General features: G+C 36.1%; 1 protein-coding gene across 1 annotated transcript in view; it reads left to right on the forward strand.

Annotated features, from left to right (window-relative positions):
- Window positions 1–14,569, forward strand: part of TTC6 (tetratricopeptide repeat domain 6) — a 92,144-nt gene that overhangs the window by 46,913 nt on the left and 30,662 nt on the right. The window contains exons 12-15 of the mRNA XM_087931574.1: window positions 5,451–5,941; window positions 7,079–7,562; window positions 12,268–12,397; window positions 13,146–13,321. Coding sequence (XP_087787700.1) covers window positions 5,451–5,941; window positions 7,079–7,562; window positions 12,268–12,397; window positions 13,146–13,321 — 1,281 coding nt within the window. The remainder of the gene's footprint in view (window positions 1–5,450; window positions 5,942–7,078; window positions 7,563–12,267; window positions 12,398–13,145; window positions 13,322–14,569) is intronic.

Genomic DNA, 14,569 nt, shown 5'->3' on the forward strand with positions numbered 1-14,569 from the left:
AAATTTTATTTTTCTTTACATTGAATTTCATTTTGTTAGGTAGGGCCCAGTGTTCAAGTTTGTCAAGATCTCTCTGGGATATTAAGCCTATCTTCTGGGGTGTTGACTATTCCTGCCAACTTGGTGTCATCTGAAAATTAGATGAGTTTCCCTTCTATCCCCTCACCTAAATCATTTGTGAAGATATTGAAGACTACTGAGCCTAAAACAAAATCCTGGAGTACCCTGCTGCTTACTTCTCTCCATATAGATATAGGATTACATAATGAGTGCCATTTGTCAGTCAGATTTCTGGTTATAACACTGCTTGTTTCTAGGTGTTCGGGGTTCTATTGCTTGATTATCTTTTCAAAGGTCTCCCCAGGTATTATTGTCAAGCTGATTGGTCTGTAGTTTCCTGGATCTCTTACCATTTTCTTGCCTATTTTAATTTGAATTCCCAGTGTCTTTTACGGTTCTGTCTTTGGTAGATTGGGCTATTTTTTCTTTTTGTGCGAAGAGACATGCAAAAAAAAAAAAGAATTAAAGCAGCTCTGCTTTTTCCCTGCTGCTTGTCACTTCCTTACCATCTTCTACCCATTAGTGGACTGATCATTTCTTTGACTTTTTTTCTTATTTTTTATATTGACCATTGTTTTCTGCTTGTGCTTTCATAGAGAAGCATGCTCCATGTAAGAGAAATTAAGAAACACATGCTTCCAGGCCATACTTCATAACAGTAACCTCAGGAAAAGCAAAGTTGGAGGGGGGGGGTGGATTTTCCCTTGGGCTGCTATATTCTAGAAGTGAGAGTTTACAAACTGTATCTGGCTGAAGGGCCATCTCCCATTGTGCTCTGGAAAGACCCTTGTCCATTTGAATAAGATTTTCTTTGCCTCTTCTGCCAGTGAGAGTCTACTGCTCTGGCTAATTCTGATTCTAGTCATTCCTTAGTTTAAAAATTCATAGCAATAGATAAGACATATAGCATTTCCTGGGCTAAGTGGTAAATATATTGAACAATGCACTAAATGAATAAATAAAATGTTAATGTAAATAAAATTCAAATGTCTGTATGAATATTTTATGAAGAGCACTCTGCTATATGCTTGAATCACTATTGCATAAATTTACATTTCTCTAAAAGGCTATAGTTCTTTTGCAGTTTTTCATTAGTCTTCTAGTTTTCAATTTACCTATTCTGCTTAGTTTGGTCAGCGACTAATAGATTCTATTTTTGTAAAACATTATATTGTAAAACCTACATAATTATATTATTCATTATATTATTTCAATACATTAGTATTTATATTAATGTTTATTAACTTGGGAGACTTCAACCTGCCATCCCTGGGTTCAGCCTTGGAAGTGGCCCAGGGGTCCATGACCACCATGGCAGACATGGGCCTATTCCAGATTATCACAGAATTGTCTTGGGGCAGTGATCACACATCCAGCATGATTTTCTTGCCGGAGCAATGGCAACATGATTTAGTAGGAGGTTTAACATTATCCCCCCTGTCATGGTCACATCATGCCCTGGTGTCTGTGAGAATTTCTTATGCCACCTCCCTCTGCAGGGAGGCTGAACCCATTTGAGCAGTTTGCCCTTGGTGATCGATGGACCTGAATGGGTCCCAGAGGGAACTTTTTCTGTCCTCTAGGTCATGGTTGTCCCAAATGTGCTTTTTCCAAACGGCAGCTGGACTTTTTTGAGTGCATATAGTTTCAAGACCCAAGTCTTTGACATACTTAGTCCTGGATAGGGTGGCATATCCCAGACAGACCCGCTGCTCAACTTCAACAGAAGGGTGCAGTTGTGGCTAGGAAAACCTTTGCACCCTTATGTATTCAGAAGCTTCAACTGGTGCAGTTTGGGGTGGTGCAGACAATCTTTGGGACCTTACAGTGGCCCATGTTAAACCACTGTTTGGAGAGCTGCACTGGCTGCTAGTTTGCAATTCAAGGTGCAATTCAAGGTGTTGGTTATTACCTATAAAGCCCTGTATGGCATGGGTCCAGGTTACCTGAGGAACTGTCTCACGCCTAAGGGACACATCCACCCCATCCTTGCCAGCAGAGAGTCCATGCTGTGGATCCTGTCAGTTAAGGAATTCCAGCTGGCGGGGTCCAATAGAATTCTCTAGGATAGATAGTTCTCTATCCTGTCCCTTTGGAATATGTTACCCCCTGAGGTGAGATTGGCTCCTACCCTCCTGATTTTTTACAAGAGCCTGAACATCTGGTTCTACCACTTGGCCTGCAGCCCCAATGGGGGAATATCACATTTGATTGACCAAAAGCGGTTCTCACCTCTCCCCTTATATATTCTGCTTCCTTCCCATGATTTTATACATTTTTACACAGGCACACAGATTTATTTATTTATTCATTTATTTATTCATTCATTTATTTATTTTTATGTTGTAAGTTGCCTAGAGTCATCTTGTGATGAGATGGGCCGCAAACAAATTTAATAAATAAAATAAATCAAAACTATAATATTTAGATAACAGGTCATTTAAGATAAAAGAGAAAAATATTGTATCAGTATTAATGATGACTTAAAACATCAATATTAATGAGCATAGGATTATGTATCTTTTTCATCCAGAATTACAGTAAATATAACATTAAAAAACTTCAGCAGATTGCATCAAAGTATGTGTTATGTGATAATTTTTTTTATCCTCAGTATTAAGGCCTCCACTCTATTGTTAACTAATATAATCTGTGCATATTGAAGATTCTTATTCCTGAAATTCAAATTATTAATAATCTTTTAGCAAACAACTTATGAGCATGTAAAATTTATCTTTAGGATATGTAAAATCAGAATTGCTTTATTATTTTAAATTATGTTTATTATCTTTATATTTTTTGATAACTTTTTGTGTATTAGGATGAAATCATTAAATATGTAAGTAGTCTGTTATAGAAGAATGACTCCTCTAGCAAATATGTACAGTATAGTGGATTTCTATGTTTTATTCAATTCACATGACATTAGTATGTATAATGGTGCAATAATTTTCTATGAATCTTATCAAAATAACAGATTATCTGAAATAAAAACCATGAAAAGAGATGCATATTTTGAAACTCCATATCCAATTATACTTACCAGAACATGAGTAGCATTTCCAAATTATTTAGTTTATAGTTACTCTTTTTACAAAAATTATTTAGAAGTAATTTATAGCAATTCTGAATTCATAGCAGACTTACAAGTTTTTGGTCTGTGGTATAGTATACATTTCCACAAAAGTTAGAAATTGAAAATTGTAAGTATAATATTATGCCTAAGTACAGGTAATCCCTGAGTTACAAATGTTCCCTTAGCGAACGTTCAAATTAATGCAATAAGTGCCCCCTAGTGTTTACAAACAAGTCCCAAAATTACAAATGTTTCAGCTCATGGCAGTTGTTCATCCTTATGAACAACCGCAAAGGTTTTGCAACATTTGCCCTGCCAATCCCCCACATCCTCACGCTGGGTCTTCATAGGTACTAGGCCTGTGGATACTCAATTTGTGAAGATTTAGAGAGCTTTTGCTTTTTTGGCCTGTTTCGACACTTTAGGCCTTTGGTGAGTATGCAGAGAATGGAGGTCTAAAATACTGCAAGGTCACGTTAGATGAGTAGCACATGATCTCATGCTACTGACCTCTCATGATCTCACGGTACTTTAGGCCTCTGTTCCCTGCAAATGGAGACCTGGATGAGATCTGCAACAAAAGACTTTGCAAATGGAGGGAAGGCCTGAAACATTGAAGCTTTCCCTCCATTTGCCATCTTTGCAAAAAGCCTTTGCTGCTGAGAATGGAGGCCTGGAGGGACTTACAAGTTGCTCCAGGGCTCTTTTAGAGGAAAGGCCTTTCCTCAAGGCCTCTGCCAAAGAGAATGGAGCCCCTGGAGGGACTATGCTTCGCTCTCGGGTCTCTGTTCTCTTTGGCAGAGGCCTTGAGGAAAGGCCTTTCCTGGTGAAAATGAAGCTCTGGGGCGACGTGTGCTCCTTCTGGGGGCTGCGTTTTCTTTGGTAAAAGCCTTCTCAAGCCTGGAGTGAGTTTTTTGAAATGGTGCCCCCTAGGCTCATAAACATTTTTTGGCCAGGGGCTGAAAGCTTCTTGGGGCCGTGATCTCTTGTGACTTCAGACATCCATCCACTTTTGTAGAGAATGGGTGCCTGAAGTCTCACGAGATTAGGGCATCCAGAAGTTTCCAGTCTATGCACAAAAAATGTTTGCATGCCAACGGGAGGCTTGAAGCCTTTGGAGGAGAGTCACCAAGGCTGCCTGCCACTCCAGAAGCCTTGGTGAATCATACAAGCTGAGCAGGGTGTGCTCATCCTGCTTTCCCTCCGTTCTCATTGCTCTCCGGGAGTAGGCAAAGAAACATAGAAACTGGAGAGGAGACAGATCTTCATAAGGTAAGTGACACAGCACAGCAGGATGTGGGGAGCAATTGTGGGGACCCCTGGGAGGGGGAGAATGAAGTATCTCAGTGCGTTTGGGAGGCATTGGGTGGTCTGAAGTAGGTGGCCTCTTCTATTTCTAGTCCCTACATGGCCTTCCCCACCGTGTTATCTCAGGTGCACTTAATGAGCAGTGCATTCAGTTAGCAAATGCATGAACAAAAGGAGGGAGTGATTGGGTTCAAGTTATGCAATTCACTGCTACAAATTTTTGGGTTACAAATGGAATGGGCAGGCTTCATTACATTTGTAACTCGAAGACTACCTGTAATAACTCAGGGGAGACATAACAATCTTCCAATATTTGAGAGGCTGCCACAGGAAGGGGTCAATCTATTTTCTAAAGTGCCTGTAGGAAGGAGAGATTTAACCTGGAAATAAGGAGAAACTTTCTGATAGAACAATCAACCAATGGAACAGCATGCCCTCGGAAGTTGTGGGAGCGCCATCACTTGAGACCTTCAAGAAGAGATTGGACTGCCATTGGTCTCCCACTTGGGTGAAGGGTTGGACTAGATGACCTATAAGGTCCCTTCCAACTCTGATTATCTGTTATCTATTAACTCATTCCTGACCCATTCAGCCTGCAAGGAATTTCTGTAGTAAATTTATGTAGCTGAAACATTTAAAAACAAGGCCCTCCAAATTGGGGAGATGGTCTATAATTCCCACAATTCTCAGTTAGTTCAAGAATGTGAATTGTCATATATGTCATCTCATACATCTCATAAATAATTATTTTATCAATACCCATTGAGTTGTGTTTGTTGATCATTAAGGCTTTTTGGTTTAGCTTCTACAATATTTTCAGTGTCGGAAAATGTATACTACATCTAGATATACTATGCTATTATCATAATACTTAGATTCACTACTTTGGCCATCTGTAATATTCACATGGAACTTTGGTTAAAGGGCAATCCTTGATTTAAATTGTATTATGTATCAATATGTTTTCCAAAATTATGTCCATAAAATACGTTTTATTTTCTTGCAGGACCATTTGGTTGAAAGGCCAAATAGTGCACCAGAATTGACCTCATACAGAGACAAAACACTTATAAAGATTTCTTCAAATTTCAAAACTGCTATGGAAGAGCTTGATATCATGAGCAAGCATGTTCCTTTAACAAAACCTAAGGCTGCAATACCAGAAGTGGAAGTTTCTCTAGAAGAGCGTAGTTTTGCTGCTAATCTTTCAGTAATTAGTTTTAACCCTCCAAAAGTACCTGTAGATCCAGAGAAAAATTCTGAAAGAGTTACACTAAAAATTCCTAAAGGAAATCTTTTTGAACCACAGTCTGCTGAAGCACTTGTAGATCAGACTACTCTTGCTGATGAATGTCGAAAAGCTGGAATTAAGTACATAATTTTCCCAAAGAAAAAAAGAAGATCAATAAAAATAGGGAAAATAGGGAAAAGTATTACTCCCAGAGTATTGGATAGTATATTTCAAAAATTAAATGAACCTCCAAAGATTCTTAAAAGGTTGTATATTTAATAATAATGTTATTATGTATTTATTTAGACAGTTGGACAGGACAGATCTGTTGGTTAAAGATGTTTGGTTTGGGGAAGATTATGAATGCTCTCTATATGAAAATAATTACTACTGATAGTATTTCTGGGCTGGAGCAACATTGTATTAATTGCTATGGATCTGCAAACTCCTTTTGTTCCCCCCAAAAGTTACCAAGATCCATATCCTCAGCTTTGTCTATCTTGATGTACAACTTTGGAACCAATGTGAGGAGTCAAAACAAAGCTGACAGTGAAATCAGCAGGATTTTTTTTTTCTTAAAGCTATTTCTAAAGGCACCTTTTTGTTGCAGGCTTCCAGCCTTTGGGTTTTTTTGTCAAATAATCCTCATTTCGTGAGCATTAGTATTGCAATAGCAAATATATCCTTCCTATTGGTATAAACCGAGTTTTATTTTGCCATAGTGAAGGGACTAAATACTTATAAGCATTGCTAGGTTTGTGATAACTCTGCTTTTTTACAAGCACCCATTTGGGAGAAAACGCTAAACTTATGTGTAGACATCGGAATAGCATAGCATAGCATAGCATAGCATTAGCATAGCATAGCATTAGCATAGCATAGTTGGAAGGGACCTTGGAGGACCTTTGATTTTTCTTGCCTAAATGTAGAACCTAACGTTTTTCACCATTGAATTTTATTTTGTTGGATAGCGCCCAGTGTTCAAGTCTGAACATTGAAAAAATGAATCTTTTATTTTACAGAATCATCCTCTTAGTTCACTAAGAGAGATATTATTTGAGTTTCCCTTTGAACTTGCAAAATAGATTGAATTATCTCCATCAGAAATCAGTTATTTATTTGTGAGGTGTATGCCATTTTACATGATTACAAAGTTATATACTTCCACACTAATGGACAATTCTACTTGTGTTTCCATTAGAAATTTTCTTACCATAACTTTAATATTATGTACTTAAGCTGGGTAGTCCTGTGGCATCTTAAATTTGTTCTAAGGTTGAGGTGGTATAAAGTGATAAATATATAAATAACAAGCTATTAAATGTTGCAGTTTATAACATTTATTTCAGTAATCTGTATTACCTCAGTTACACATTGATCATAATTTTTCTTCTCCTTTTTAGATCTGTGTCTCTGACTGTCCAGAAGCTTAAGATGCATAATAAAAACTCTATTAAAATATCTCGAACAATTAAACTTTATAGAAGTCCCAGCCTCCCCTGTTCGTTAAACTTTGAAACATTTGCCAAAAAACAGGGAAAAGGACCTGAAGATTCTAATTATCTTTGGGCCAGGCTATTATGGAATAAATGGTTTGGGGAGCTGTTTGTTCCCAGTAACAAACCTGCTGAAGATAAACAGATGTTAGGCAAACGTCTTTTAGAACAGGAAACGGAGGATGCTGCAAAAGAAAAAGAATTACCAAACTACGTGAATCCTTTCCTATTTGATGGCAAAAAAGAAGAACTTGCACAGTGTGAGCATGAGATTGAGAGAATAACCGAAGAGATAAATAAAGGATGTGCTATAGCATTTAACTATTGTCGTCGTGGAGCAATATACAGAAAGATTGGAAAAATGCAGTCAGCGTTGGATGACTTAGAAAAAGTTTGTTTAAAACAAATACTTTGTTCATAAATTTTACTTAATTTATTGTATAGCTAAAGATTTCCAAGGGTGCCTCTTCCTCTTTCTTCTGATGTTCACTTTTCAAAAGAAAACTTTCCAGTTTTTAACATTGCCTATTTTTGTATTCTAAACTGTTTAGCAAATAATGCCATAGTATTTCCACATGTATTTGCTTTCCTGCGCACGTATGTATATATGTGTACATATATAATCATTAGAAGGGAGGTTGACAAGAGACATAAGAAAACGCAAATCTAGAGCTCTGAAAAGGTGTTTCCCTTTAAGATTTTCTGGGTTTTTTTTGAAGATTTTGTCATTGAACAGTATCAGTAACAGTATATTGCCACAAGTTCACATATTTTTTTAAAAAAAGATAGATATAGTACTATCCTCAACCAAATATAGTACCAAACTTTGGGCTTGTTGCATTTATTTCACAGTATCATTCAACAAGTGATATATCGGTATGAAACAGCAGTCATCCCTCATTTAATAATTTAAAAGTTAAAAGGTAGTAAGGGCCAATTATGCAAAAAATTAAACAGGACTTATTAGGACAGTTCTGAACTGTGTCAGCCTAGTAACTTTGACTTATGATAGTGGTTATTTATCATATAGAATCTGGAAGTATGTTATGTCTCATTCAAATGTCTGACAACTTTCATTAAAAAAATGAAAAATGATGCTTAATTGCCTGGAAAATGCTACAAAACAATTTCTAAAGTTTTGCGATGTTATCAATTCATACTCAGAGATATAAATCTAAAATAATTTGAGATGACATATCTTCCCAAGAGTGATACTCTGTCAGAAATCTCCAAGAATATAGCATAAAATCATCCTAGAAGTCACCTCCTGTCAGCCTTACCGGGTAGAAAAAGCCCCCAGACAAGCTAATTCTATTTTACTATAAAGCTACATTAACAGAATTGGCAGGTCTGAAAGTACAGTTCTTCTGCCATTTCCTTTACAGTTCAAGAAGCTGGGGATGGTCCCTTCTGAGCCTCTTGCCCCACCTATCCAGCTGAGGACTACGATGTCTCTTATCTGACCATTTCCCAGGCAGCATCTCTTTGTCCACTTTCCAAGGTCTTTCTTACATATCCTGACACTTCTACCCCTCCGCCCCCAATCTAAATAATCTGCATGTCTTTCTCATCTTATCTAAAGTTAATTTTTATGATTCCATATCAGAAAAGCACATAGCATAACAAGAAAGAACAATGATGCTCATCTCAAGTTTGCCAAAAAGCACCAAGATGATAATGAAGACTTTTGGAGAAATGTTATATGCATAGATGAGTCAAAAGTGATTTTAAAAAAAGCTACAACAGTATTACTGCATTTGGCAAAAACTAAACACTGTGCTCCACAGTAAGAACTTCATACCAGTTCGTAAGCATGAATGCAGTCTGAGGATTCCTCAGCTGCCTCACCACTGGGACAAGTTGCTATCATGAAGGAAAAAGGAATACTGCTGGATTTTAGTGAATTTTCTAGAAATAACGAATTAACAGTTTTGGAGTGACCATGTCAAAGTCCAGAAAATGTCAGAGAAATGATGATAGAATCTGGAATGACCAGTTTGTGCTAGGAAATTGAGCTGCAGTGGCGCAGTGGTTAGAATGCAGTACTGTGGGCTATTTCTGCTTGCAATTTGGCAGTTCAAATCTCACCAGGATCAAGATTGACTCAGCCTTCCATCCTGAGGTTGGTAAAATGAGGACACAGATTGTTGGGGGCAATATGCTGATTCTGTAAACCGCTTAGTGAGGGCTGTAAAGCAATGTGAAGCAATATATAAGTGCTATTGCTATATGTTACTGAGTTGAAGCAGTTTGCCATAGATGGATGAGCCAGAATTTCTACACAGTATGAGGCTAATAGTTAAATAAAAATAGGAATTTGGTTGCGATTACTCCAACTATAAATGATTCAGTCATTTACTAAATCTAAGGGGATGATTACTTTTCACACTGCTACATCACACTGTGGTTTAATAATCTAGACTTCCTTTATGTATCAGTGAGACTCAGATGCAGCTCTTATAACATTCAGTGGCAAAGACACAAAAAAATTCAGACAATCCAAAAGGGAATAATTTTTCATAAGTCATATAATTTATTATAAATGATAAAAATATTTAATTCAAGTTAGGAATTGTCTGACTCCACATTTCTCTGGGCAGTTCATAAATAACATAAAAACCAACACAAATAAAAATTAAAATGGGATCTAGGTACAATAAACAGGTAAAACATATATAGCAATTTTCTATCTTGAAGATAGAAATTTTCTTTCTTAGAGCAGAGGAGAAAAGAGGAAAGGTTTTTTTCCCATCCTTATTGACTAGATGCGATCATGTTATATCAATTCTCAAGGGTGGTCTGCTTCAGGGGAGTTAGTCAATAAATTCTGGTATCATGGAGGTCATTTGAATAAAGCCTTTGCAAGCAAAGTTCAAAGAATGCATATGGCAATTTATCATGTTCAGGAGACACGTTGCTTGTTGATGCTATTGACTAGGTCAGGGCTGTCAAACCCTGGGCCTGTGGGCCAGATGCATCATGCATTGGCCAAGCCCCCACCCCATTTAGCGAAGGAGGGAAAAGTCCCGATACATCACATGATGCCACCATGATGATGGGAGTTTGACACCCCTGGACTAGGTGATCAGAGAGGCATTTTTTATGTACTGAAGGTATAATACATGAATTACATATACGATTTCTGCTAATTCAATATGTAGTTAACACATTTCATTTGGTTAATCAGTTTCTTGGTCAAAATATATAAAAGATATATGGGTAAGTATTTCAGAATGTGTTGTATTACCATGACCCATATTTAGTGTATTTTCATAAATAAAGACAGCTATAACCAGCAGAGTAGAACAGAATGAAAATAATTCTTTTAGAAACTCACAGTATGCCAAAGAATTGATCGATGTAAATAATGCAAAGGACAATTATTAATGAATGGGTATTATTGCTGCTACATGTGATGTAGAAGGCAAGTACAGAATTTGTATCTTTAAATATTTTTATTGTAAGTATGGTCTGTGAGACAACTTTTGAAATGATAGTCCGAATGAAGTTGAGATGGATAGCCTACACTATGTTGATGAAGACTCATAGCCAGTTATTGAGATTATCTTATAAGAAATAAGTCTGCGAATAATGTATATTTCAATTGGCCTTGAACATGGTTTAAATTAATTACCGAAGTACAGTCAGGCCATATGTTAAAAGACAAAAGTTACATTTATATAGTAATATGCCTTACATTTGACTAAATTGATAGGATTTTATGTATGGCAGATATAGTGTATAATTATTACCACAACTATCTCCATATTCTCTCTTCTCTGAGCCTGTAAAACCAATTGTTCCAGAATCTTTCTCAGTTCTGTGACTATGGCCTCATATATTATATTAGCAATTATAATATAGAGATAATCTCTTTAATGGTTTTCAGGGACTAGCTCTTGTGGCATTTTGGCTGCTCCATCTGCATTGCTCCAAACAAGTACCCTCTCAGCTTCTACCAGTTTTCAATAGTACACAAATGCTAATAGCAAGTGAAGCTGGGTAATGTGGAGGTTTCTCTGATCCAAAATCTATGGCAAACAATGTTTGAAAGGAAGGTACTGTACCAAATATTGTTGTCATGGAATGTCTCACAGAACTTGGGAAATCAGGCAGAGATTCCGGGAAACCAGGCAGAGGAGGCAACAAGTCCATTGCAAAAGAGACAATTCAGCCCGGAGTAGGGAAACATGAAAATTACACTCAGAGCACTCCCCTCGCTTAATTATAGTAAGTTGAATGAGAGAATGACTTTGACAGGTTTTCAAGGTTCTGTTATATTACCCTACTAGAAATAAATATTTTCTTAGATACCCAAATGATTCTTGTATCAGGAGTTGGCCAGTCTTGCATGATTTGGTATTAATCTTGAGAACCTCTCTGTCTATGGAGATTCTCAGTCATCCAGGTACTGGTTGTCCAAAGGTACTGTTCTAAGAGGCAACTAGATTTGTTTTTCTTTAAAGACATTTCACTTCTCATCCAAGAAGCTTTTTCGGCTCTCATCCAGAGCTGAAGAAGCTTCTTGAATGAAAAGCTAAATATCTTCAAAGAAAAACAAGAAAGTCCAATTGCCTCTTGAAAAAGCGGGAGTTGAGAACCTGTCATATCAATGTTCCTGCTCAGGTAGTTTAAGTCTAGAATAATTAATCTGAAGTTGCTTGGAATCTCTTTCTTCTGCTTTCCCACTTTCCTGGGTTGTGATATCACTTTTGCAATGATCCTGTTTCCGATTCTACTTTCCCAGATATGTTAAAAAACTCTATTATAGTTGCATACAAACTGGTAGAGATGTTACAATAAAGTGTCTATGTTAAGAATATTTACATTGAACCTGTGCCAGGGAATTTATGTCATGGAATAAATATGTGGTAATTTGCATGAGAAAAGATAATGAGCAATTAGATGAAGAAATACAAAGACGCCATATGATAAGAATATAAACACACACTGATTTTTCCCTCTGTGGAACTAATATTTAAATAATATTTCTCACCAGGTCAGTATTTATAATATTTTCTTCTACAGTATTGAAGTGTAGAAATAGTGTAGAAATAAAATAATCATTCTGATTAAATATGTCATTATCTTTGTAGGCAATACATTTGGAACAATTTCTGGCTAATGCCTATTGGCATAGACACTTAATATTTGTTTACCAAAACAAAATTCTTCCAGCTCTGGAAGATTTGAATTTTATAATTAAATGCAATGTAAGCTATACAGGTAAGTGTCTTTGAAATCCTGTTGTCAGTATCAAAATATGTTGTATATAGTGTGATACTGACTATACATAATGTATATCATACTATATATAATTACTGAGTTAGATAGACTACTGTTTAACATTTTGATTAGTCAAATATTTGTGAATTATTTTCTAGGTGTGATCATGATAACAGTGATAATTTAGATCATGAACAGCCAACCTTTCGGCATGCCTCTTGGCTGCACTGAATGAAAGAATTGTCTAGGGCTACATCTAAATGTGTGTGTGTGTATAATATATACATACACACATATAAAATGGGTGTCCAACCTATTGGCTTGCCTTGGGCTGCATCTAAAGATAGATAGATAGATAGATAGATAGATAGATAGATAGATAGATAGATAGATAGATAGATAGATATTAGATATATAGATATATCTATATACATCTGGCAGAACAAACAAAGCGAAGTTTATCCCTAACATCAGTGACTGTTGGTGGCCTCTTACTCACTCTCAGCCCAACCCACCTCACAGGATTGTTGTGCGGGAAATAGGAGGAGGAAGAAGTATTAGGTATGTTCACTGCCCTGAGCTACTTATAAGGTAATAAAGGTGAGATTAAAAAATCTAATAAATAAATCATCCAATTTCCTATGAAAACTTAAGATTAATTACATTAAACTGAAATTATTTTAAAAAGTACACATGAATGATATTCCATTAATATTTAAGATATTTTTCTCCTATTTTGAACTTGTAGATGCTTATTTGTCTAGAGCTCAGATATATAGAAAACAGGGAAATAATCACTTGGCAAAGATAAATTACACTTTGGCACTGAGATATAGACCCACAGATCCTGAAATATATTACAAGAGAGGTGAAATCCATGAAGAAGAGGGTGAGTTAATACTGGCAATGGAAGATTATGCAAAGGTATGCATTATTATCTTTAATTTCATTATATATTGACTAGCTCTTAAATAATTACATGATTAAATCTATGCACCAAAAGAATTAATTAAAAGAGCAATTTTTTAAAAATAATAATTTTAACAGTAGTCATAATACCTCTGAAACCCAGGTAATTTATAATGTAATTTGTATTATAGCAAGATGGTCTGCTGTTTAAAGAAAAACAATAGAAGTAAATAATTCTAAAATTAAAATAGTAATAAAATAATTAAAAACAAATAAATTAAAAAGAATACAAAAACAAAAAATTCAAAGGGCCAACTCGAGGGACCACTGGCTCTTTTTCTGCCATCAGGTTTCTATGTTTCTAAAAAAAACCCCAAAGCTGGATAATCTTCAAATTGTCTATGTCTGCAAATTTAAAAAAATTAATAAATACATAAAACAAATGGATAAATAGTTTCAGATTGTTCCTTAATCCCCAAACATTGATTATATGAAAATAATAAATATTACTATAATAATATTACAAATAACAACAGCAACAATGATAGTTTTATCAATCTTTTGGGGTCAACATGAACCACTTTGGGATACCCTGATATATGTTAACACCGAGAGCTCCATCCAGGTACAGTCATGTGAAAAAGTAAGTACACCCTCTTTGACTTACATGGTTTTACGTATCAGAGAATAGTAAAAATCATCTGGTCTTTAGCAGTTCTTAAAATTCGATAAATATCACCTCAGATGAACAACATATGACATATATTACACAATGTCATAATTTCTTTTACAAAAGTAAGCCAAAAGGGGGAAACGGTGTATTGTTGTTCATCATACCTCCTTTTAGGATGATTTTTACTATGATCTGATACGTAAAACCGTAAAATTCAAAGAGGATGTACTTACTTTTGCAAGTAACTGTATGTATTGATTGGGGAAGAGTTGCCCAGGCAGATGAAGCCATTCACCCACACCTCCCATGAGTAAAACCCAAGCCTCCACCCACTTTTATTAGTTTTCCTGCAACGAAAGAGGAACCAATGAAGCTTCCTTCATATTAGCATACCTGCTTTAGGTGGCTGGGTTCCTATTCCTATATGATAGTGAAAAGCTAGCTGAGAGAACCTCTGTTGGTGAGGGAAGCATTGTAGCTTCCACTTTTCTTCCAGTAACTTTCAGGAACTCAGCAGTCTCTTCTCTGTTCTTCCAAATAGCTCCTTGATCAATTGGCTTTGGAATTTCCTCCTTGTGCTTCTCAGCCGC

This window comes from Pseudonaja textilis, chromosome 1 (assembly GCF_049901715.1).
Source record: "Pseudonaja textilis isolate UNSWEBS1 chromosome 1, rPseTex1.2, whole genome shotgun sequence".
In the NCBI taxonomy this organism is placed as follows: domain Eukaryota; kingdom Metazoa; phylum Chordata; class Lepidosauria; order Squamata; family Elapidae; genus Pseudonaja; species Pseudonaja textilis.